At 38.4% G+C, this 27,261-nt stretch overlaps 1 protein-coding gene across 8 annotated transcripts in view; it reads right to left on the bottom strand.

Moving 5' to 3' along the window:
- PARD3 (par-3 family cell polarity regulator) overlaps positions 1-27,261 on the bottom strand; it is a 458,445-nt gene that overhangs the window by 73,364 nt on the left and 357,820 nt on the right. For all 8 annotated transcript variants that reach the window (XM_059818399.1, XM_059818402.1, XM_059818398.1 and 5 more), the window contains one exon: positions 26,394-26,651. In XM_059818399.1, coding sequence (XP_059674382.1) covers positions 26,394-26,651 — 258 coding nt within the window. The remainder of the gene's footprint in view (positions 1-26,393; positions 26,652-27,261) is intronic.

Raw genomic sequence — 27,261 nt, 5'->3', positions numbered from 1 at the left:
GTTTTGTATAACAATTTTCTCTATTCCTTGCTGCATGCTTCAGGATTTCATGAGAAATTTTTGCATGAGATCTGATCACCCTCCATCTAGAAGCTACCAGTTAAATCATCACTCGAAGTCTGAAGACTACCTACTGAAGGCATTGAGGAGTAAGTGTGAAAATACTACTTCTCAGACCAAAATTATTCAAATTTGTAACTGTTACATTATATGTAACAGTTTTATCACGTAGGAAAATAACACTGAAATATATGTGAATGGTTTAAAAAAAAAGCAGTTAAAATACATAGTACACAAGGGGAAGGTAGTTTTAAGGGAAGTGAAAACATATACACATATGTGAGCTTCAAACAGAAAAAAGCCCTTTTTTTTTTGTGAGAAGATTGGGTATATCTGACAGATGTCAAGGTCAAATCACCCAACCTTTAGAGCTAATACAAACTATTACAGCACTCTACACATATGTGTCACAAAAAATGCATGTGATTTTAAACTCTTAACCACAGATTACAGACTGGCTTCCTGTGACTTTTTTGAACAGATGGTCAGAAGCGAGGATGAAAGAAAGCATTTTTTGTGATCCGTTGTTCATATGAGAACGTTATCTTTGTTTTGTTTAAGTGTCACAGCTTGCTACAGTAATGAGCTGAACAGAATATTTTAAAGGGTTAAGCTTTTAAAATGAGCAGATTCAGGAAGGGGCACAGTAACATCTTAATGCCTAACAAGTCAGTAAACACTGCGCATACCTGAAGGCCTTACTGTTTAAGGTCTTTTTAAAAAAAAGTATAAATCTCAAAGCACTAATTTTAACGTCAGATTTTGTATCACTGCTGTATAATTACCTAATGCCTAGTATGTCCTTGTAAGGAACAAAATGTATCACATAATCACACCCCATAATCACAAAATACATATAATCCCTATTTGTATACGTGCATATTTCAGTACAAAATATGCTATTATAATCTTCTGTTAAGTGAACTTCACTAAAAATTGTAACTATCTGATATTTTTCCATCTCTCTTATTCTGGCTCTACTCTTGCTTCTCTTTGTCTCATCCATTGGCAGCATCTGTACTGTAACTATAGGCAGCAAGAGGTCTAGATTAGTTATTTGCTATACAGTTACACCCAGCACAGTGGGGCCTGACCTACATGGTGCTTCTGCAAGATGCTTGTTAAATCAAAGATCAAACAGGAGTAATGTCTAGGCAAAGACATTTAAAAAAAGGCTAATTCAGCTCTCACTGAGCATTCCCTGAACGCAGGGAAGTTCGAGTAGCAGGATGTGGGGACCCAATGTGGTACATATACCACTCCATTTCTCAGCATCTTTTCCTCTCCAAAAGCTCTTGGTATTTTTTGACAAACTCACAAAAGTGAGGGACCCCCTGACTTACAGTTGCAGCTGATACACTATGTCTTACCTTCAAAATACATTGGCATTGCATTCATGGCTGTGTTGCAGCGCCCCATATACCATTCTGTTTACCAGCGTACAAGAAATGTATTTTATGTTTGCTCTTGCCAATGACATTGCAAGGCAAAGCGCTAATTAATTGGAATAGAAATGCAATTTTATGGGAAAGTATTACAATTTTTGAAAAAAAGGTTTCTTTATAAAGTGAATCATAACCTCCTAACTACAAAACTAAAGGATAACATGAAAGAGACTTAAACACTGTTTATAGTCAGCATTTTTTCTGTCATGCAAGGAATGTGCTTAATTGTTTCAACCACTAGAGATGAAAAAGAAATCTGTCTAATCCTGTAAAATAAACTATTGTAAGTGTCAAGACTCTGGCCACTGAATTCTTGTCAGGTAACTTAATCCCATTGCTTTCAAATTAAAAATGGCATTTGAGCTACTGCTGCTCTGCTCTAAACAATGTGGCTTCAAACAGAAGAGTAAAGGACATTGAGCAATTACAATAGAAGAAGAAAAACTTGTCAGCTACACCGACTTACTATTGTTTTTGTGCAACTACACCATGGACACTGCCAAACCTGAGCAGAAGCCAGCTGAGGAACTAAAAGGACCTGCGCTGCCTGAGCAACTCAGGTTCAGGAGCCCCAAAGCTTCCCTTTATACCTTCTCCCATTGGGGTCACTGACATTGCTTGGGCTGCCCCTCTTGGTCTGGAGTGTCAAGTAACCTCTTTATCCTTCTCACAGCTTTCTTCTAGTCATTCTGTCAAAGCTGATCCTCATATTTTCATTTTACTGCTGTCACACTGTATCAGGTACTTGTAATATCAGAAGAAGATTTTTGATTAGTTACTACAGTATTTCTTCTCATGCCATCTTCATTTTCTCTTTTCAGGTCGTCCACTTTCAATAAATGCTAAGAACACCTGATGTTGCTTCCTAGGATAAACACATGTCCATGTCTATTAATCTTGGTCCAGCAATATTTGCATACCACGTGGTCAACATTTTCCAATGCTGAGACCTCCTCTTACGCACCAAAATCAAAATGGGTTAATTTAGTGCAGAAATACAAGTTTCAAAATCATGGCTATTATGTCATAGAAAATAAATCTTACTGGATTGCAGAAAATGGATGGCAGACCAAATTTAAGTATGCATAATTGGAAAATGTTGCCCTAAGTATGGACTTCTTAAATTGAAATGCTGAAGCAAAACTTATAGAATGGCTATTTTGTCAATTACAGTAATGACAGAGAATGAAAATCCTATTGAAAACCTATAGAACCCTTAATATAAGAAAAATTTACAGGCTTTGAAACCATATTACCCTGTATTTTACTTAATGGCCAGCTATTAAGATAACAAAATAAATACAATTATCATGGAAATAGGACAGAAAGAAGCCAGGCCTGACTCCCAACTTTAAAGTTCTTTATATCATTTTAGGTTAAAGTGGGAAAGGCACAGCATGACACAAATTCGCACCTGGCTGATGGTTCACAAAAAAGGGTGATGCAATCCAAGTGTTCAGAATTACCTGGTCGTGGCCCTTCCATGGCCACTTCTTCCCTCTCCCACCTCCATGCTCATAACCTAACTCCAGCTCTGGTAATCACCAGAGACTAGTGATGCCACCAGCTCAGTAGAAAATTAACTGTGGTAGAAAAGATAGTTTTCTGTGCAGTCAGTGGGCAGATCTGGCTCAGCAAATGGCCCTGTGATTCCCAAGCTGGCACTGAGAGAAGGTCAGACCACCAGAAATGGAGGAAGCTGGCCAGGGCAACAAAACACCCCCCTTTTTTGTGGCTGTGAAACACCATACCAGCTCAGTTGTTTACAGAAGCAGAGCATTAAAGCTCTGGGAATGGGAACTGGTTCTATACAGAGATATTAACATCAGTGGTGATGTCCCCAAGTTCACTTTCTCAATAACACTGATGTGTCAGTATAGAAAACCCTTCAGCAAGTTGGAAAAACTGCAAAACCAAGGAAATCTCCAAAATTGCTGTAGTCAAGCAGCTTCACAGGATAATGAGCTTTTTCAGTAAAGTTTCTAAAATTCTGAATTAACAATTTGTTGTTGGAGGTTTGTTTTGAGAAAGAGAAGCCACCAGATAAATGGAATGGCAAAGGACAAAACCACTCAGAAGTGCAGCAACTAACTATGCACTTCTTAAACAGTACAGAATTCCCCCTTCCTTCTGTTGGGAAGACTTTATGCTACCAAACTGGCAATCACTCAGCTAAAGTGAAATGCATTCATGGGCATATTTTACAAAACTTGATACACTAAAAGCCTACACATATGTATGCAACACAAATAATTAAAATTAAATTTAAAGAAAAAAGGAAACTCAGGTCATAAAGAAGTCTTGAGAGAGATAGTGACACAGTAATAACAACAACAACAACAATAAACACTGCAAGCTAGAATATCTACGACCATAGCCATCTACATATTAAAAGAAATGCATATTCATATTCCCTTGGTGATGTCCCTCTGCTCTTCCAAAGTCAAAGGAACTCTTCTCTAACCGGATACGATTTTTCTCACTATGTTTTTCAGCAGCTGTCTTTGCTGATTTCTAATCAAAGCTCATGATAACTGGCTTTGGCAACAGATTGTAGTTTCCCAGATGAGTAAGCAAACAAAGATTTTTTTTTCCAGTCTTCCGCAGAAATTGAGATGCATTTTGTGCCTTAAGAGGAAATTAATGAGTTCCGTAATCTGGTCAACACCTCAAATATGTTTAATGAAGGAATGCCAGAGGTCTATGGTATTTGTATATTTCAAAACGTGGACAGCTACACGACAAAGATAAATGCCAGTCTGGGAAACAAAAAATTGGACCGTAGCAATTTGTAAGAGTAGAAAATGAGAAACCTTTAGACAACAATTGATTTAGATTTGACTGAGAAACAGGCATATGAAGAACAAGTAAATTGACAAATCATAAAAAAAATCTTCACTTGGGTTTATTCTAAAGTATTCATTAAATGGGGGAAAAAAGCTCATCACAACAACAACATTCACTGAAAGATGATATTGATTTAGTAGGCAGAGCCTGAGGGATGTCAAACCAGAAAATCACTATAATCAACTACAAAGGAAATTCATCATGGCAAAAAGGAAGTGGGTGGATGCGCAAAGCTCATGAAAGAAAAAGAAAAATAATATTGCCTGCTGTTAGATGCATTATTTAAAAAACAAAAACAAAGTGAATGCTAAAATGATTCCTAAGCAGTAAATAAATATATGAGAAATCTAATAGTTAGATATCGAGAGAAAGTAATTAGGGTATAGGCTGTATTTTATTGAAGAGACATTGTGGAGTTCCATAAGCAAATGCTTCTTGTAACTGTGTTCTGAAGACAAATTTTAGGTTGAAGATTAAAAATCTGAATACTTAAAAACATAACACTTACATTTCTCAGAAAGACTGCATAAAAAGAGAGAAAATATATGCTAAACCCACAATTCCAATTTACTTTTCTGTAATGAAACAGAAGAGTGCTGAGAAATGTCCAGCAGAAGCCAGGGTGTTGGTAATTGACAAAGCAGACAACTTCAAACATCCTAGGACAAGAAAGATTAAGTTTAATATGTCTCAACTGTGTGGGTTTAAAATAATTTCATTCAACATTTGTTCTCAGTCTTGAATAGAAGAGGAGGAAAAGAAGAGATTAAATGGCAGGTGAATTGAATGTTTCTTTTGGTGATAATAAAATCTAGAGCACTGATGGAATGTAATTTAATCGAAACCAGCACAAACCACTTATGTTCACCTACAAAATATGTGCGTGACATAAGGCCTCATCTTTCAGTGCAATCTGGCAGCAGGAACAGCAACACACCCAGCTCAAAGCTAACCCTTTGCACGTGGGGCGGTGTACAGCACCGGGTTCCCGACGCAGCCTCTGCGCAACATTCTGACAGCTAATTTAGGGAAGAAAGATTCAAATGTGGTTTATGTTTTTGAATGCCCTGCTTTTCACATGTCTGACTCCAGAGCATTTCTCTGATGCAGGACAGTACATAGACAAGGGGTGCAAGCAGTTGAAAATGAGGCTAGAGGAGTTTTATACGGAGCAGTCAGAAAACTGTTCAAACAATACTTGGCCAGGCGAATTTAGTATACAAGTTGCATAATTCCCATTCCCCTCCACAGCCCTAAACTGTGCTACACTAAGTAGTAGGTGAGGTGCTAAAAAATAGTAGACAGCCTGCGAGTGGTGGTATCTTTCACCATGGCTGCTGGAAGTGGTAGTCCTCAGAGCCACCCCCAAACCCCATCCTCATCTTCTACCACCTGTCTTCATTAGTGGTGGAATGGTAAAACAAAAACACCCATCCACCATCCCCCAAAATAAAATTTGGGTACTTGCATGATAAATACGTACAGCTTTAGGGCACTGTTCTTCACTACTGTCAGTAAAGGGCATATTGTCACAGACTTAAATGGCAACTTCATGAGTATCTGGAGCCAGACAGAGAGTGGGATTCACCCAGTAAAATAAAGACATCTACATCTGTGTTATTCGTCTTAGTCAATCAACATAAAGAAGACTGTTAGGACATATTTAGCTGACCTACTTAGACAGTTGCTTTAGGATGAGGTAAATCACATCATAGAGCCCTTTGACTGTATTAATTAGGCTTTGATTTTCTATAAGCAGAGCTCAGGTATCTTTCTCAGTATATGTTTACATCTAATTGGATGATTCCTGTTTGTGTTGCAAAGTGCCTGCAAGTGGACTCAAGCAGCCACTAAATTTTGTATGCAATTAAGTTCACAAAGCTATAGACTTCTTATTTATGCCTTTTTTCCCTTTGTTCTGCCTTAATTTTTCTACCTTAAAAGAAACAAAACCAGTTTGACTGGATCACAGTAAAGGTCCATCTGCTCTGCACCTTCTAACAGTGACCAACAGCAAACATCCAGGGAGGAGTATAAGCAAATAAAGAAACCTCTCTGATACACGCTCCTGGTCAATGCAATTTGCGTTACAGACTTCTTTAGCTGGGATGATATTTTGTCTTTAAGCAGAGATAGCAACTTAGCCCTCACCAGGTTTCAATAACAATTATCTGTGCAATGCTTCAGAACAGTAAAGCACTTTACAAGTGCTAAGTATCACCGATGTTTTTCACTTGTATTAGAGATTTGATGGCAAAATGCTCAGATTTAATATGCCTATTACTTGTATGAACACAAAATAATTCATCCAAAGCTTGAAGCCTATTAGCTGCCAACCAGTCTAACAATTTACATGATTTTCTGATTAAAAGTACCCTGAAGACCACTGCAGTAATAATGAGGTGTTTCTTAAAGAACCCAAAGCAATATACTTATTTAAAAATATTTATTATAACAGCAGTTTAAACATAGCAGTTACAGCTTTTATTTTTCAGACATAGAAAAACTAAACATTTGCCTTTCTAGCAAAGTTACTTCTTTATGAATTTTCAGAACATTAGCTCTGAAGTTGCAACTTCCTATAACATAATGAGTTTATGTTAAGGTCAAGATAATTTACTCCATTTTGAACTATTTAGCACAAAGTGTCCTTGCAATAAATGCTATCACCTCTAACCGCTCTCCTTTTCTTTTCCTCTCCTCTTAGCCTTAGCAAAACATTCTCCAAAACTTAGTATGTAAATATGTTCGCATGATACAAAATATGATTTTACTGCGACGAATATTCCTAAAAAAAATCACCTAATCCTGCATGATAGCAGAAAAATAATAATGTGCTTACCACAAAAAAAAAAAAGTCAAATCAGTAAATTTCCATCAGGGAGTCTATACAATACCATATAACAGTTGACACAAAAATGCTCAGTGAATTCAAATGGTTTCCCCTGGTCGAACAGTAGAGCTGGAAGGGACCTGAAAGTCTTCTGATCTGAGGAGAATCAGCTATATCTGGTTATGCCAGCCTCACCTGACCATAAAGATTTCTGATGCTGGAGAAATCCGTAACCTCTACAGGCAATCTACTTCATCCTCCTGCTTCATCCTCCTTATCACTAGACAAAAATGCCTTTTTAACTTCCACTGTAAATCTAGTATTTTTGCCCCACGCACTAGTAACAAGGAGAATAGATTATTTGCTTCTTTTGAGAAACCTATTATGTCATATCAGGGTGGCTCTCACAGTTTGATAGTAGCAAAGACCAGCTCTTGAAAAGATGTGTATCCTTTTGAAAATCATTTATGAACCAATTTTACGTTAATAATTATTGCATATGAAGTAAAACAAAGTCTATTTGCATTTCTCTCATGTTAAGTCCTTTGTTATGCTGGCATTGCCAACATAAAATATTTAAAATGTGTTACTTATAGAGCCAATTATAATCATCAAGTGAGAAAAATTCCATTACAAATCTTAAAATAATCTCTTATTGCATTTTAAGGGATCGACTACATTATGCCATGACTTCTTTAGCAATATTACAGTTGATGAGATATGAGAATTCTCATATGCTGTTTCAAACTATCCTCTGAACAATGTCTCCCCCAATCTATCATACACTATATTGTCTACATAAAGCAAAAATTCTTACAGTCTTACAGATTCTCAAAACACTTTATAAAACACGTTCTCATCTTGCTTGAGTAAATTGTATTAATGGAACATGTAGAAGTAGATGACTGCATACACTTGCTATTTTGCCCTTGAAAGGCAAATTCTTCTCTAGCAGCCTTTCAGCCATTCAGCCACAAATTAGGGCTACCATATGCAACTGAAATTGCTGAGGAAATGTCTGTAAACATGTTTCGTTTTTCAAACTCAAGTTTGAGTAGGTAGAGACTGCACAGCAGAGTTTACTCAAAAGCTACAAATAGACATGATTCAACAATTAAGGCATTATTTTCACTGAAGCATATCAACTTTTATAGTACAATACAGAAACAATATCTTTCTTATAAACAAAACAAAACAAAAACCAGTTAATTGCCAATTTGATAATCGGATCTATGGCTCTGTGATAGTTAAAGAGCCATAAAATAGTAGTAGCTGGTAAGATAAAACAGACATTTATGCATTTAAGTCACCTTAAAAGAAAAAATAAGCTTTGAATTTAGTGAAAAAGGTAGTGTTTAGTTAATGATTTTTGAGTGTCCAGAAGAATAAAAGCCCAGAAACGTTCTAAAACTGGCCATATTCAACAAGATGAATCTTCACTGCTTTTCTTCTCGCATATATTCCTGCCCTAGAAAACAGCTTATGGGGGCAGTTATGAATCTAAGTTCCCTTTCCAAATAATGAAGAGAGAGGCAAATGAAAGGTCCAAATACTTCATGATTAAAATCCTCTAAATGAAATCCTTTGAATATTACTTGATTGACATATAAACATTTAGCATTTACACGTGTTTAAATGCCGTAACATTTAAGTACATCTGAGTATTTGAGAGTAAACAGTAGCCATCCAGACACTGTCATATTCAGACATACTACTTTGCCTTCTTATGCACAGGAATGAGGCCAGAGAATGATCTAACCAACAGAAATGCGCAGTTGCGCAGTGGTTTTAATCCTGATCTTGCATGTAGACAAATTAGGTTTAACTTTCCACTGCAGACTACTGTAATTGTAGCTGAAAGTCACTTGGTGAACATCAGCACTCAGATGCCTAAACATGGAAATCTAAGTGTCATTTTAGTTACCCAAGGACTTATTTCCATAGGAATGGCAGATAGAAAATTACTTACAGCAGCCCCACGTCCTTCTTGACTGGAGCTATAGGCTGGGTTTGCGTGCTTGAAGACATTCAAAGTTGCTCTGAACATTCATATCTAGGCATTGCATTTGCCTTTCAAGGGATATTCACATGTCTCATTTTCAGTGTGCACGTCACAAAAACCAGATTTCCTGCACAGACATTAGGGAAAGGCATGTTCCCACAGTGCTTTGATTTACCCTGTGGAGATATCTCTATCTATGCACTATATATGGATTCCTCTCTCTTAATACCTACACTAACTGTGTGTGAACATCCACCTCAGGGCCTCCATTTTATGAGAATCTCAGCATTTCCACACCTCGTTCTGATATTGTAAAGCTAGATGCAAAAGTGATGCTCGTTCACTATGACGTCAGGGGTATACAACATCACAAGAGCACAACAGACAATCCCTGGAGAGCTATGGATGGCCAAGCCTTCACGAATGGACTTCCATTTGCACCACGCACAGACAGGAAGTTTGGCTGACTTCAGACTTAATGAGTTCATATCAACTTGGTAACTAAATGACCTCAGGACAGGATTAATATGTATGGATAGGGAGCATTTACAACTCTGCCTAAAGCTATCATCTCACCTGGATGCTCTGAATTGCCCTCCTGAGGATACTAGTTCTCTCCTTTGACTATATAGATAGCTTGGCTTTCCAATTTAGGCACGAATAAGCTCCTTTTTAAAGCTTTGAATTATTTTTTGTGGAGCCTCTATGGCTTTGGCTAGGACACATCCCAACAGATTTAGATCCGATGGAACCGCATTAAATCACAGTATTTCAGAGATATCCATTTATCCTTCAGGAGCTAAGACTAGAATTTAGAAAGAGGAATTTTGGATCTAAACACATCAATGGCATTTCTTTAAATTCTCTACATTTCACTAAGTTTTCTCTTTGACTCAGTGAAATTGTCTAATTTGACAGTTAGATCCATAAACCATCACGACTATCTTAATGCTATCAACAGTCTAAGTGCAGTATCAAAGTTCAGTTCATTGAACCATCAAATAATATTCTCTTTGGGGCATTTGATCCCCTTGATGGGCACACGTAAGCCCTAGTTACGTTAATCATCATATATATATTGAGAAGCAAATGTAATCCGTTGTACATTCAGCCTGTCAAAATGTATCAATTATTCAGTCAGAAAGGTCTGACTGCATGAATCATTTCAGTGTTCACCACAGAGCAGGCTTGGAAAAAGGTTTTGATGACATAACTGAGTAGGAATTTTAAAAACTATGATTCTTAACTGAAATTTGAGGTATAAGTAGGGAAGGCGTAAGTAGGTATAAGTCAGGTTTAGGACTGCTTAGAAAGCATTTCTTTTTCTGTCCTCCCTGCTAAACTCCTTCCAATTCAGCTAATGTTTCCAATCTGCTGCAGGTTTCTCTCAGGAAATTAATTTCTTAGCTGGATGTCACCTGAGGACGTCCAAATGAACACCTAACATTTCTGTAGCCTCTCTTCCTTCTAATGCTGTCTTTCATCTTAACATTTCACATAAGAACTGCAAGATTTTTATGGGAGATGACCTGATCTTATTATAAACTCTATAAAGTGCTGCACCACACTCTATGGCATTATATAAATAAAAGTAAGATAGCATCACTGCTTGAGGATTTGTTTTTGTCCTGAAAGTCCTCTTTCACAGGGCAGTGTACTGGGCAAAACTGAAGGTTTTGGCCAACAGAAAACAAGACTGGAAGAAGATTGATTTCCTCTGCTTGCCACTCTTTCACAGGAGATCTTGTTTTCTTTCCCTTCCTAATATTTCCCCCTGCTAATGTTGCAGGGGGGTTGATGTTGTCTAGAGGGGATAATTGCAGGAGATGTTTTGCATGACAGGATGAGATACTAGACTATTAGATGGGACTCTTCCTTATGCGGTGCGTATGCAGAGGAATGTATTAAACAGAAGTCCTTTAAGGTACATTAAGCTTGACAGTCGTCTTTCCTCCGTTGTGAGTTTGGCACATGCGATTGCTGTGAGACAACGATGTGGGCAGCAGCTTGCTCTCATTTTAACGCCAGCTCAATCCTGACATTCTCCAGCGTCTAGTGATTTTGCAGTGAGATATTTTAAAGAAGTTTTTCTTTTCCCTCAGTTTTTCAAATGAACTTAATATAGTGTAAAGTGAGAGTTTATGATCCCAGGGAGAGATACACCATACAGACTAGCACAGCATAAAAAGCATCAGGATAGGTTTTCCAGCACCCCCCAGTGCCTCAACTCTGAGCTGAGGGGACTATTTTCTAATCAAAACCCCTCATATTTTTCATTCTTTGCTACTCTTTTGATAACAGAAGGCCCAGACAAACAGAAGCAAATAGAAACTCTATTCTGCCGTTCATGCAAGCCTGTTCACAAAATGCCTCCCACTGGCTGCTTTCCACCAGCCCTGCTATTTCATTTAATCCGTTCAGTCCTGAAGGATCAACTTAGGCAATTAGACAAGGGATTTGGGCTCTGAGGGATAATTGGATGACTTGCTTGCAATAAACTTCTTCCATGGTCTCTTCACTTTTTTCTTTTGTTCTCTTTGCTCATCCCTCTGTTTCTCATCATTAATTTTTTTAATCAAGTCTGCAACACCCTTGCAGATACAGCAAGATAGTAATGTGACCGAGCAGCAAGAACCTAAACACCTACATTGCAGCTCCTGCTGTTTTGTGCCTCTTTAAATTGTTCTGATGTGATACCACAGGGAAGAGCATCTGAATTTATATGATGGGATGCAGCAGTCAAGGCTTCGTTTTTGTATCTGCAGCACTGCTGAAGTTGCAGGGAGGGAACGAATGAGCTCAGATGTCTTTGCCTAATCTCAGGTGAATCCTGGAGCAAAGCTCATACGGGGGAAAAAGTATTACAGCAGAATATAATTGGTTGTATTCTGGTGAATTGTGTGCAAATTATATCATGGCCAAGGACCTTACTGACATAGATTAAGGACTGCTGAAATGTAATTACCTTTCTTTTCTCCCTATAACTACCTTCATCCTCACTCTTGTCATCTCCAAGACCCAGTCTGGGAGCTCTTTTTGCCTCGGACACACAACCTCATTCTCACTCTTTAGTCCTCAGCCTGATGCTTCTAACTTTCATTTCCTTTTATTTTGACATGTTCCTCTCACATCAACCACCTCCCTCATGTCATATTTCCTAATATCTTATTTATTTACTGCATAAAATTGCCTTCCTCTGATCACGTGATTTTAAACTTCTCTTAGCTCCTTTTATTTCCTGTACGCTAGCACAATTTGTCAGTCTGGGTACACAGCGAAGTTTAAAATCACATGCAAGTTTCAACATCTCCCTCTAATATTACAATATAATTGTCTTTTATAATAAATGACAGTGAAATATTAATGATCGCTATGGTATCAAGCGTAAAAAGTAATAGCAACAAAAAATAAAAATCAGATCTTAAACTGCCTAGCTTAAACGTGTAGAGACTGTGTAACCAACTGCTGAATATGCAGAAGTCCTTTTCAGTGTCTGTCTGTAAGGAATACAAACATTGCAGCCACAGCTGCTAAGACGTAGCTCAACCTGTAGGAAAGAAAGTTTTCCTTCTAGATGTCCATGTTCAGTCTGACATGAGCAAATAGACACAATGTCCTGCGCACCTCCTCTGAAGAGCTGCTCAGGTAACACTGACAGGCATAATAGGAAATTAGGACAGACTGTGCACAACCCTGTGAAATGCTGTAGGTTTCTTACAAATGAAAAACACCCATCAAAAACAAGGTCAAGAGCAAAACAAAATTTATTTCTCCTACTACTAGAGAGATAGGTATTCAAGAGCTAGCCATCTTCAGATGAATGTATGGGGGATTTTAAGATGAGATAAATATCTTACTGAGAAATAAATTGAAAAATACTTTTCAGAGTTCTTGTATGACTGGAGAGAGCATGCAGCTCTGCTCTCCATATCTCCTCAGTGAAGAGCAGCTTTGAGTAGCTCAGGCAGAACACTGGAATATGTGACTGCTGAGTTGCTTCAAATAGTACTCCTGTGGTCTGCACAGAGAACATAAATTGACTGAGGATGGAGTAATGAACTAAGAGGGTGAAATATGAAACATGATTAAGCTAAGCTCACAAAAGGAGAGACATTGCGTTTGTCTCCAAATAGAGAAGGAAAGGAAGATGGCAAGGGTTTGCCTCCTCTGTGGTGTGATGTGGTAATATCTGAGCTAGCTCTTCTCTTTGCAGCAGTCTAACCACCACAGAGAACACTCTCAGATAGGTTCTGGGAATTTCAGACAACTTTATGTCTTTCTGCCCTGGACCCTAGTACATTCAAGAGAACATGGAGGTTATAAAATAAAAATTTAGATTAAATACCAGGCAATTGTCTTCTCAGCCAAGAGCTATAAAAGAAGAAGAGTAGGCTATCCCTCCACATAAAGCTGGTGGACAAACTCCATTCCAAAGTGACTGAATGTGCACTACACAAGTGATGGAATAAACCACAGTAGGAATCAATTCTGTGTACGGAGGGAGTCAGACCAAGTGACTAACAAGGTCTTTTCTATAACTCAGTAGAAAATGGTTTCTGGAAGAATATCACCAGGCACTTCTCGCAAGTGTACAGGTGTTAACCTTGGTGCCCTGGCCATGTTCCAGCTCAGGTAATTACCTTTTTCACTCAAATTCTCCTTCCAGACTCTCCTGGCTTGTCTCCACTCCCCAGCCCTGATTTATATGCAATTAAACAGCAGCAGTGTTTCACTGCTCAGGTGGTTGCTTGTCAGTGCAGGGAGTGGTGAGGGGATCAGCCATGGAGTGAAATAGTCATTATATTGACTACAAGTCCGCATTAAAGGTTATGAAGTTCTTTAGGATCCTTGCAAATACATTATCAAGATGAAAGACAACTCTGTATAGACCATCCTATGCCTCATCTGTGCTTATGAGGAAGATGGCTGATATTTTTTATCTCCACAGGAGAGTTGCTTCATTTCCCCCTTCCCTCTCCTTCAGCTCCGCAGGAGGCTCCCGCGTCTCCTGAGGCTCGGTTCCTGCAATGCCACAGCCTTCACCATCTGCAAATTTTAGCTCACAAACAAATGTAGGTGAGCAGGGCTCTGAGAAATGCTTGGAAGTCTTGTTTCACAATTCCCTGCCAACACAGTATCATTTCTCCGGGAGTTATGATCTCTTTTTGTCCAGAAAATTGTGCAGATATGCTGCAGAACCTCAGTGTTAAAAGAGAAATACTGAAAATCCTTTAGCAGAAGAGGAGAGGCTGTCAGAGCAGCAGGTCCCGTGAGGCAGCAATCCTGCCTGTGGAGGAGAGCAACACAATTCTCCACCGGCAGAATGAGACCGACTGAAAAGCAACAACTAAGTACATATAAGGAGCATCTGCAATCCAACAGCACGCACAATTTTGAGTTGTTTTTTTAAAAGTACTTTCAGATGCGCTATTTTTGGTAGAGCTGAATGTTGTACGCACAATACAAAACCTGTGAAAGAAAGGAGAAAAGGCACCTTCCTGTATTTCAAGAGGAATGAAGAGTTATACTTTCTCCTCAAACTTTTTCATCAAGTTTGGAATAGTGTAGTGGAGAAAAAGACAACATACGTATTCAAAATAATCTGTGAGAAACAAGCCGCGTACCTAAGTGTAACTCTGAAATATGGAAATACAATAGGTGATTTAAGAAAAAAAACAACTTTGGCAATCATTCTAGGAAAAGTTCAATGTTAACAATGAAGTATTATTTTGTAAGGTAATCCTTATTATTGTAAAAATTTCTTTTGATGCCTGAAAAATTTGAATCTGTTGTTCCATATTCCGAATCTTACAGAAAGTGATTAATTTTATTTTTTTTTTAACACGCACACCAGACTCTTCTCAGAATTGCACAATAATAGGATGAGAGGAAATGCACACAAACTAGAGCATGGGAAATTCTGATATGAAAAGCTTTTTCTTTTTTTGTTTTGGTTTCTTTTAGATAGCATTAAGCAGGTCAAATACTGGAACAGCCACCCAGGGAGCTGGATGAAATCTCCACCCTCAGATATTCAGGATACAACTGCAGCCCTGAGGAACCTGACCTGATCAAAACTGCTCTGAGCAGCGGGTTGGACTAGATAACCTCTGGAGTTCACTTCCTCTGGAGCGGAGGAATTTTTAGAGAAGATTTTTTATATGTATACATATAGACAGACAGAAATACACACACATAAAAGTTCTGCCACAGCTAAACTCATTCATGTATCTGCATCTTATTCTGCATGTGTGTATGTGCTCTACTGAATGTGGACACACACTCACATATGACATGCTATATAGATAATGGAGGCATCTGAGTTTGAGAAGGAATATTAAAAAACATAAGCATGAGCTCCAATAAAGTAGGAATATTCCTGACACTGAATGCTGTCTCAGTTTTACCTATTTTCCTGTTAAATTCTGACATCTTAAGCTGCAGCAATTTTAACTACATCAGAATAGTGCAACTAATGAAAGCTAATGGAATTCAGTCTGCGTGAACTGTTCAATGTGGCTTTGAGAAGAAACAACAATTTTTAGCTCTGACCATCTAAGCAAGTCTGAGACGACAATTTTTGAAATTCTAATTAGACTGGATTGAGGAAAATCACTATGAATAAGAAAAGGAAAAGATAGCTCTGCCCCAAATCACAGCGCTCGCAAAGAACGGGCATCGACTGCATCCACCAAGTGTCACACGCTTTTCATGAGTGAGAGATGAGTAAAGGAAAATGAAGATTATGACTGTTCTCCAGCCACCCCCCTAAAAGGACCAGGGTGCAGTCCTTGGCACTTGGACTGCTTCAACCCACTACCTTCTGCTGGTGCTGAGTAACCAACCGTCGGTTGTTTTAACACAGTACCTGAACAGAAAGTTTCCTGGATACTATTCTACAGGGAGACCTTCCAAGAGGAAACAGGTTATGAATCTCAACTTAAAATAGTAACACGAACGCATTTTGGGACTAGAAATTACCAGAGTATGATAATGTAGCCAAAACTTAGATGAACAGCCCTACTAAAGTGAAAGGAGCAATTTCTTTTAATTGTACATCCTTTCACAAAATGCCTTTGCATAAATTCCCATAATTGCTTTTCTTCATGATCCCCCAAAGATTTAGATAAAAAACATTACTTACAGCACTGTTTTAATTCTGAGTTAGTTTTAGATGAACTATAAAGGCCTAACTTAGTGACTGTGCAATCTTACTGACTGTACCAACTCTCTTAATTTCCCTCTATCATCTCTCTAATATTTTTGCCTCACTTGTCATACGTAAAACCATACATGTCCTCAATTTTTAATATGTCTATTTCAGAATTTATACTTCATCAGACACAAAGATGGAAAAAAAAATTAGTAAAAGCAAATGCATGGAAAATTGCTTCCACAGAAAAGAAGCCTCTGTCTTAAGTACAGTTTTAAAAAAGTTGGATCAATTAGCAATCTGTGAATGTTAGAAACATCTTAACAATGTCTCAAAGATGAAAGAGCGTATCACAGAATGAGGAAAGGGGGAAAAATTAAATTATGTCTGCAGTCATAATGAATCAAAGCCCAGAAGGTGGTCTCCGAATCAGCAGGTTTTGATGAAATATTAAGGAAAATGATTATTGATGAAAAATGAATAAGCTCTTTTTGATTTTAGCAACCTTTAAATCACACTTTGCTAATTAAAACAGCTTCAATGCATCCCTGCATTCCTTGATGGGCATTTAGCAATCCTTAGAAACGGGTGGGTTAATTTGACAACATTTTAGCAAATATGCATAGAGTTTATCTTAAGCAAGCAGACACAGCACAGTTTAAGATGATGTACAAAATAATACAGAACTAAAGCTACTAACCTTCTCTTTTTTTTTTTTTTTTACACTATATCTACTAATACAATTACAAAGTAATGACAGGCAGCTTCTGCTTGTTCCCTCTGCAGCATACAATACCCAGTAATGTATACTACAAGTATTAATGAGCCATGAACTATGTCTCAGGAAATAAAGACCGATGCTACTATTTTCTGTCTCCTTTGTTTGCCAGGTCAGAGCACTTTTAGGACAATTACTCCTACTACCTAGGAGGCCTGTTACTGCGGGTACTGTGGTCTTCTGCAAATAAATTTCCTTCCCAAAGATAAGTGAAAATGAGAAGTGTGAGGGACATTAGTTCTCGTACCCCTTGAAGTTGTACGGATTCTAATTGCTTTTTAAAATGTTGGTAGTAGTAATTCTGCATTCTCGTTTCATCCCAGTTTGTACTGTTCTTCCTTTTAAAGGGAAGGAATGAGGGAAGGCTGTAATCGAGACTGAATTGCTGCACACAGAAGACATTTCATTACAAAATGCAATGCAACTCAGGTGTGCCGTGCATTATTGTTACAAAACTATACACAAAAATGAAAATGAAGCAAATCTGCTCCTTTGCTTTTTCTTTCATAAATTAAGTCTTATATGTTATATCACCATCTGAACTCTGGACAGACGAAATTACCTATCCATTACAAATATGTGATCTATTTACTGTAATAACATTTCATATATCCATCATGTAAGAAAGACTTCTAAGAACGAATCAGATTGAAAAGCTATTTAAATGTCACTAGTATTTTAAGGAATGAAAAAAAAATTCATGGCAAGTAAATAAGTCTGATGTTAGAACAACATTTTTCAGAAATACATAATCATATAAAATAGGTCATGCAAGAAACCTTTTAATATCTCACATCATAGTGTTTGAGCCTTAAGGAACAAGGTTTCAAACGCCTTACAAACCAATTCTTTAACAATACGCTATGAAGTATAATGCTGCAATAACATACACCGCTGTTTTCTGAGTGACAAGTGGAAAAGCATTGATCTTCAACTTTCCAACCAAGAACTGAAATGAGATCTTTCACCAATTTCTCAGTTTCCAGGGTTTCTAATGTGGTATGTTTCATCAGTACTCATTCAATGAGTTTACAAGATGTTAAAAGGAATTAACCACCACACCCCAACGTATACGTAGTGATGTTATTTTCCTTCCTAAAATTTACTGCAGAGGATTCCTCCCCACAATTAGACTCTGCCACTTCCTCCAGTGACAAACCACTTCGACCGTAAGCAGGATGCTTTTTAAGTCACATAAACAAACAAGACTGGCCGTAAGGATAAACAATGTAGTTAAATATAGTTTGTCTCATCTGTGAAGGAGATACCATTCATAAAAAAACCAGAACAAAAAAACCCTCCCAAACTCTCCAACTTTAGAAGAACATGCATAAAAAATAATTTTTATTTTACTTTTCATCCATTAACCTACATTAATTAAAGATCTATCTTCAAATTGTAGATTTAGTTTTAGCAAGCGGAGAGACAGGATTCAGTGAACACACAGCACTCCCTCCAAGCTCTGCCTGTGCGCCCCTCTCCTATAATCGGACAACTGTAAAATGCAAAGCCCCCAGCTCTTTAAATGCCTGGGGAGGAGAAGCCTGAATCCTTCACCAAAGAGGAACAGATGGGTTGACTGGAGGGACATAAAAGATAGAAGAATCATAAATTTGTAGTCTATTTAGAAAGGGCCACATTCAACAGCAACAACAAATTAAACTGATTAAATTATGGTGTTCAAGTGCTGCATAACATCAGTTCACAATCCAAATTTTGGTTAGCAGGACTAGCAAAGAACAGATTTTAACAGTTACAGCGGTAGGATCAAAGCACTTCATTTAATGAATGGGAGAGCCTTTGCTTTTTCAGCTTTGTGTACTCAAATATTCCCCATAATTTTCTCAGGATGAAGAACTCCAAATTGTATTGGTGGTATTAGTGGGAAATAAAGATGTGCATGTTACACACACAGCTGGTTTTTTGGACTGCAGTCTCAAGCCATACAATAACCATTCAACGTCTGAGACATTGCCTTTTCTAGTTTTTACATGTTTTGTTTCATACCAGAATATATCGTTTTACTTTTTTCTTTTTTTTTTTAATTAAATGCTGCCTTCTACCATCTGAAAAAATCTCAAGGTTGCTCTCTTTTTTCTCCAAGCAACAAAACGCCCAACTGATCTGTATCTGTGTGCAAACTGCACTAATATACCCATGAAAAATATTATACATAATTCAGTTACAATGTATTTAAAATTCTAACATATATTATAGCCTTAAATGGATGAAAAGTGACAGGTTTTGATCTACCCTTTGTAAGTATAGCCTCTCATCATAAGCAGTGGCAGCACTTAAAGAATTGAAAATCACAACCCTAAACGGATACTCCTAATTTCCAGCAAAGGGAACTCGTTAGCAATTGCTCAGAACGGGGGCATTAAGGGCACGTTCGGGTGGGCCCCACTTCACCCCCTCCTTTTGTAACCCGGAGCGGGAAGTTCATCTCTCTCTTATCTTTCTGTGCATTTTCCCACTGCAACCATTTGTAGATGTACTAACTCGGGCCGCTTTTGTAAAAACAAACAAATAGCTGTCACGCTTTAGATTACACGCCAAGCCGACTGGAGGAGAGAGGAAGCAAAACCACCAGGGTTTAAGCGAGGCTGTGGCTGTGGTAAATGGAGAAAGACGTGGTTCTCACAACAGTATCAGTGCTTGGTATCTATTCAGAAAGAAACCAGGACTTTCAAGTAATTAAAATGGGAGACCTGAATAGAGTTCACTGTAAGTCTGCCATTTATTCCACCAAAGTGGTAACCCAAACAGGAGTGCAACTGCATACTTTCACAATAGGGAGCCTACATAAATCCTCATGAATTTATATTAAAACTTGTCTTATATTCTATCAAGATGGAAGAACAAAAGAAAACAACCAACCTAAGATAATAAAATGCCAATGCTAATAGTGTCTATTGGGTTCTAAATACACGGGTCTATGAGAGACCAAGCTAATTTTTAGGCAGTCCTGGGGGCAAGGATTACTGGCTTATAGGATGAAGGGTAGGGGAACAAAAAAACCCAATGTGTTAGTGCTAAAGTGAAATTAAACCCCATGAAGAGTCTCACAGAGGCTCTAACTAATCCTTCTCTGGGTTATCACAGACAGAGGAGGAAAAATACCACAATGACTTCCAAGTATTATTTTCAGTTTTACACGTTAGAGAACTGCAAATAGTTCATTAACCCACCACTCTCCACCAGGCTGTCTGGAAAGTCTGTTTGATTATCCCATAACGGCATATGTGCCATTTTCTAGGCCAGGAAAGTCTTTCCGGAAGCCAGATTCTCACAGGAACGAAACCTCGTTATGCCACAAAAGGGTGACACTCACTGGAAGATAAGGATTTGAAACCTATTACTATTAATTTCTGAAACATTACTGATTATTTAGGGAGCTTGGATAACAAACAGGTTCCTGGTCTGAAATGCTTGCAAGCGAATCAAGTATTTACAGCGTATTTACCCACACGAGTGGTACCTTCCCCTGGTAGCACGTCATCCGTAGGGCTCTGACAGCAGAGGGTGATAAACAAGGAAGAACAAGGGATCCAAGTGTAGGAAAACACTTCCACATCAGCGAACAGAAGTAAACAGAGATAGGAGGGAAGAGCTTACTCATAATCTTACTCAACCTAGGTTGTTAGCCTTCTGCACAGCTCTGCAGGTTTTAAATGTCATTGGTTGGACGGTTTACAGTGCCGTGGCCTTTCCCTTCGTGAAAGCGCTCTTCAAGTCAACTTCCAGAACCATCAAAAAAATCTCTTCATTTAAGAAACAAGAAAAATCCTAGCATTTACAGGATGCATCACCCTGAGTAATAACTCCTATCTCCATCTCTGGTGGGCCTGGCAGTAAGCTCAGATTCCTATGCATAAATGATCCCACAGACTTAAGAACACTCCTGTGACTGACAGTGCTAATAAAGAAGTTTAATATAGCTGCACAAGCGCCTTGTTTTTTTAACAAATATTTATCCAGGCATGGCAATATAGTATTTCAGACCCATTCTGCTGTTGCTAAGAGTTATTTTGCACACACTAGAAAGACAGGGCCTGCTTATTTCACTTTTTACATATTCCTGTATTATATTAGAGTGTTTCCGGGATTCATTACTCTCATGCCAATTTAAGCACAAAGATACTACACTGAGCGAATAGAAGTTAACATCTAAATAAAATGTTCTCCCTTTCTTTTTGGAAAAGCAGCAAGCAAAGCATGTGGCCTGACCTTAAAAACAGCATCTTGCCTCTTCGCACCGAACAGATGACAGTTAAAGCAATTGGGGTTATTTTCAGTTCCAAAATATTCCTTTGACATAACTTGATTCCACTTCTGATAGAAAAGAAACCAGTTCATAAAGGTCTCCCTTCTAAAATGAACCTTTTTTTCTTTTTAATGGCAAAATGCATGCAAAAAGCATATGATTATGGTATTTATGTTTCCATTAAAATGTCCTCAGCAAGCTGGGGGAGTCTAGCCTACTATTTTCAAGCTATTTAGATTTACAGCAGCACAGTGCCTATTTTATTTCAATTATATTTCAGGACAATGCACTCTTGGTGGGAAATGATTACAGAGTGACAGCCAGTAAACGGCCATTAAGGAGTTGTCTTTCTACATACTGCTCAACTATGGATGTCAGGTGATCGCCATAAAACCCCATTGTATAGCATCATTGTCATCTACATGAAAAACACTATTGATCAGTAGTGCAGCTTCTCTTCTGTATGATGCAAAACATACTAGAGACAGTTTTCAGCTAAGCTAAAAGCTTTATCCACAAGAACACAGCTCTTGAGATACTTCTTTCCTGAACTGTAAGATAAACATAGATTATACATTCCACCTTGATTTTGCTCCATTAATGCCTAACATAAGAAGTGAAAAACTTCTTAGCGACCTGTCTCTGTAAGCTATCAATACCTAGGATGGAGCTAACTTTGCAAGGGCAGCTGATGTGTATGCAGCTATACTGATCACCAATCACTCCCAACTCTATTTATTTATCTATCTATTTATTTATTTATTTATTTATTGCTAGAGCTTAATTTCTTCTGAGCAATAAACTCCTCTATTAAGAAAGAGAATCTGCTTTAATTCTCTAGATCAGGAACAGATTACAACTTTTTTTAGTGCTATTGGAGAGACTTGCTTTGACTAGTGTAACTGGATTTTAAAGTGTTTCAAGATTCACAGGAGCTACTCGTATGCATGGATTATGTAAGAAGGCCAAAATAAAGAACGTCCCATATTTCAACTACATATTTAACAGGTAAGAACTATCACTGAAAAACCAAACCAACCAAACAACACCCACCCCCCCCCCCCAACCCCCACTGATATCCATCAATGATTTAACTCTGACGCAACATAAATCTGCATAAAGCAATTCTAAAACAGCTTCAAGTCCTGTAAGGACATTTTTGAGTAACATTTACTATTTATTCGGGGTTTTTTAATAGCCATTGTTGGTAAAATGGGTAAAGCAATGTCACTTACACACATACAGATGTAAGAGTCTCCAACGAGTAAGTTAACATCTCTTTCTCTTTTGCTGTATTTGGCATTATACGATCCACTTTCTAAATTAGAGAAATGGATGGACAAACTATTTAAGGAATAACCATGTTCTTCTCACTGTTTTGTACTATCTGTCTACAATTGCAGTGCTTGGGATACATGCAAATATAAAATACATCCAAGAAGGAGAACAAAGGAAGAGGCCTGTTTTTAACACTGGTTTCAAGTTAGGTTATAAAATAACTTGGGGGACCTCTGCTTGACAACTTGACAGTACCATCATTTGTTGAAGCACTATAACAGTTGTCCTCATAATATCCTTAAACTTGCAAAAAATAAAATTAGATTGTCCATTATTCGGATGAGCAGTTTACATACTTGTCCTCCACTTTGTTATCATTCATACGCCATGACACAGCTAAACTTACATCAGTTGGTGGCATGTGTTGAAGAAAATAAGAGAGAAGTTGAAGGAATATTAAAGAAAAACAAACCCTGGCAAGGCCTCACACACAGGCGCAGTAATTCTCTTGCAAGTTAAGGAAAAATTTGTCATAAGTGTTCAGCAATGGTATGCAAACTATTATGGGACATTTTGTTATAGGCTTCTTTGTAAGAGACTTTTAAGTAACCTTTTGGACATACTTAAATGTCAAATTTTGTTTGGCACTAACCACTAACCACCAAACTGTAACAGAAATAACATTTCCCATATAAACAATGCTGCTTTTAATATGAATGTGCTAAAGATTTGAGACAGCCTGGCCGTTACCAGCTCCTAGCAGTTCAGCGCAAGGGTAACGCGCTGCGAGTGATTTCCCTTCCCATCCACAAAGGCTGGAAGCGACTGTTTCCATTTAGGTAACCTCCGAAATATCCAGAGGAAAGGAGAGGATGGTGGGGCAAAGGGGTAAAACACAGTGAAAATAACGCTCACTGCAGGTGAACGCCAATGTAAACAAAATTTTAAGGATGTAGAACTGCAACAAACTATTTCTCCTCAAATTTCTGGTAGCGTTATCAGGATAAACCCGACTGCAGAGAAGAGAGCTCCCTGGAGAAGAGCCTCATGAAGAGGCACTTGGACACTTGGTGTGAGGAGGGGCATCACGGGAGATGCCAAGTGAAGGGGGAAGGTCTCACTGCCGGAAAAGGAGAGCAAGAAACAAGATGTGATGCACATGGGGTGAGGCACCAGGTATCCTACAGACAGGGAGACAACTCAGGTAAAAAGCACCTCAGGCTCACACGGGCACAACTGTTTCTTAAAATGATGCTCCGATGATACTTTCTTAATACATCTAAGATAAAGCCTGTGAAACACAGAGCAGCCTTGGGGAGATAGCTCAGCTGCGATCCAGGCTCTCCTGAACATTACATACGGTCAAGTTCCCAGATGTCCTTCACATAAGTCTAGGAAGACTGAAAGCTGCTCCCTCACAGCTGTTGTATCTCCTCCGTGCCCAAAGCAGGTGACACGCTTCCTCAGCAGTGGGCCCGAGGTACAGACCCAACTTCTGGGAGAGTTAAATTTGAGCCTGAGATTGCATGAGTCACTGCAATGTTCCCAAAAATGTCTCCTGAGCTGGGTGGGATTCACCAGCTCTGCAGTCTGGCTGCTAATAAAGGTGTGAGGAGAGAGAGAAGAAAACCCCATACATTAGACACCTTCATGCCTCAGACCCCCAGACAGGTACTTCAGAGGACATTTATAGCAAATAATAACCTTTTTCCATCTGCATTGCCTGTTTCTTTCCAGGTGTTTCTTGCTGAATGTGTCCTCCTTCTATCACTGAATAGAGGGGGGTGGCTTCTCTCACCCCAGTTCTAGTCCTCAACTTGCGTTTTCTCCCTCTGCTCAAGCCCATGGTGCGCGCCGGGTCTTTCCTTTTGTCACAGCGTGATCCAGCTGCGAGAGATGGGGCCCTCTGTGCTCCAGGAGCAGCCTGAATGCGCAAAACTACCACACCGCTCTTCAGTCCTACCCTTATGATTAACATCAGATTCCCCCAGTACGCCGTTATCTTCAGTTTTACTCACTCTCTCCCGGCTCTTTTATCAGCAATCAGACAGAGTTAGCTAGGTCACGCAGGTCTTATATTTCGCCGTGCCAGGTTTGCATCAAAGAACTTTTTTTTTGTTGATGTGACATTGATGCCATTCAACTCAGGCATGAAACGCTGCCTTTGGTCTAACAAAAACAGCTGTGAGAGTCTCCACGTGGCAGCCATATCCAACCAAGCTATCTTGATTTCCAAAGGCACAAAAGTGCTGAAATGTCAGGCACCTGGCCGTGCCAGCACCAGTCAATACAAGGCTACACAATATAAAATTTCAAGGGCACAGATGAAGCTGTTGTCTTTTAAAATTATTTTGCTTCTTTCACTGAAATAATGTACATATCCACAATATATAAATTATGTTTATTTAATATGAAAAGCAGAGCTTTTACAGAGTGCAATACAGCAGAACAGTGCAATTGAGAAAATAAAAAGGCAGTTGCGCTACTGAATTTTAGTAAAAATTTATGCATTCGACAATGCATCTGAAATCTCCTTGTTTGTCACATCAGAGGATAAATATTCACCGATATTATGGAAACGAACTTTTCAAAATAGATTTAGCAGAGGGTTAAATACACCAATTTCAGTCCTAAATTAAAAAGAGTTTTAGACACTTAGCCGAACTCTTCAGGACAGCTACTTTCCTTAAGACCTAAGGCAAATGACTCCCTTACCGCCTAGAACAGAATATGCAAGATGCCTGGCAGTCCTCATGTAGAGCTATGCAGATCTCAAACACTGTAACCAAAGACATTGCTTTGCTGATTTAACTGAAAGTCCAGTATTTTTCTTCTGAAAAGAATGAGTAGAAAACAAAATAACGAGTGGTTTTACTAAAAGCTAAATTAATAACCTCTGAATGAGTTAACGATACCTCCTGCACTAGAATTTTTGTGTTAGTTTTTGTAAAGCTGAGAAAATGCAGAACTACAAGATCAGAGATGTAAGCCAAGAAAACAGATGTATTTTCATTGTTAAAGTACAAAAAAGCTGTGAATTTTGCCTTTGGTTATTTCTACTTTGTTAGTTTACATGCCTGTTTTAGCATCAGGTTTTCAAATGAACTCGAAACTCCAACAGAAACCAGAATTTTGCCCAATTTCAGCATAAAACTAAGCATGACACAGTTCAGATAATGTAACCACAGGAAAAGCATAAATCATAAGCTACAGCCCAAGAAGAGAAACTCATGAGTCAAGCTTGGTCTATATTTAATCAAAAAGCTCTATCTGTTACACTGAAGTTCAAGACTACAGTAGGACTAGAATACAGGTAAGCTTTAACCCACTTTTGTTTTAACAACAAGAACTTTCCAGAGATTTTGTAACTGCTGCGAATAAGTTGGAAATGTTGCATTTCACAACCATATCAGTTAGAGCTCTGATAAATAAGCCAGATGACGTTTCAAGTTTGAATTTAATTTGAATGATACCAAATGGTGACTCCAAAATTCCAAACCATCTGAAGAATGAGAAGAAAAGCAGTTGCTCTGCAGAAAATAACTTTCACGTCCCATTCTGTTACAGTTTTATTTGTGTGAGCTCAATACTTTTCTACATAAAGGCTTTTAAAAAGCCATTAATAAAAATGCAGTTCTGACTTACCAATTGATGTACAATCGTCTCCCATGACAAAAGCATTACAAGGGCAGATTTTGAAAGAGCATATTGATTGACGTCTGGTGCCTACCTGTCTACAGGTGAAGACTTTGAATTCCGTGGTTTCTTCACTTGGGCGTACAAGGCTTCCACTGTCTGCCCTTCCCTCGGGCTCTGTGGTCGGGTGTTCAGCGTTAGCATGCCGCTATTTGAAGAAGAGTCATAGGAAGCAATCCCAGCATACATTGGGTCCGCATCACAGCCAAATGTCCGGTTAAAATCCTGTATCTCTGCATAGTCACGTTCACGAGCTTGTCTCTCTCGAAATTCTCGGGTTTTTGCTTGAATTCTGAAAAATTAAAATAAGGCTGAAGCTAATTTTTTTCCCCCAATCTTTTGAAAGCAGCAGTTAGCAGACACTTTAAGTAGCCCATCTTAATGAAAACCACTGAAGTGTTTCCAGTTTCAGTTTGTCATGGAGTCTCAGGTTTACCTTGGATATTGAAGCCTATATCGAAGCAATGCTACAGTCAACACTGGTCTTTAAGGAAGAAGTCTGATTATCCACTGTCTTTTCTTTCATTACTAAGTTAAATAATGACTAGCCATAGCTGTTGATAAACAGAGTTTACCTGTTGTTTCACGCATCTTAGGATGCCTGTACTATTACCTGACCTGTCTGAGAATGGCCTGATGCCGTTCATATTGTATTGTACTCCATCAAAACCTAACAGAATTAATGGTTCTAATGCCTGTATTTAGGGAGGAATTTTAATGCACTTTCTTGGCCCCATAACACAAAAATCGTACTTCTTTCAGAATTCAAAAACTTTGTAAGGATAGGACACACACATATAAATTTATGTACGCATGCATGCAGCAAACAGCAGAAGTAGATTCTTGTATGAATCGTTTAAAATATGCATGTTTTGTTTAAAATGTAGACAAACTGAATATGA

Source organism: Gavia stellata, chromosome 6, assembly GCF_030936135.1.
Source record: "Gavia stellata isolate bGavSte3 chromosome 6, bGavSte3.hap2, whole genome shotgun sequence".
NCBI lineage: Eukaryota > Metazoa > Chordata > Aves > Gaviiformes > Gaviidae > Gavia > Gavia stellata.
Note: the sequence above shows the minus strand (reverse complement) of the source record. Positions and strands in the feature narration are given on the sequence as shown.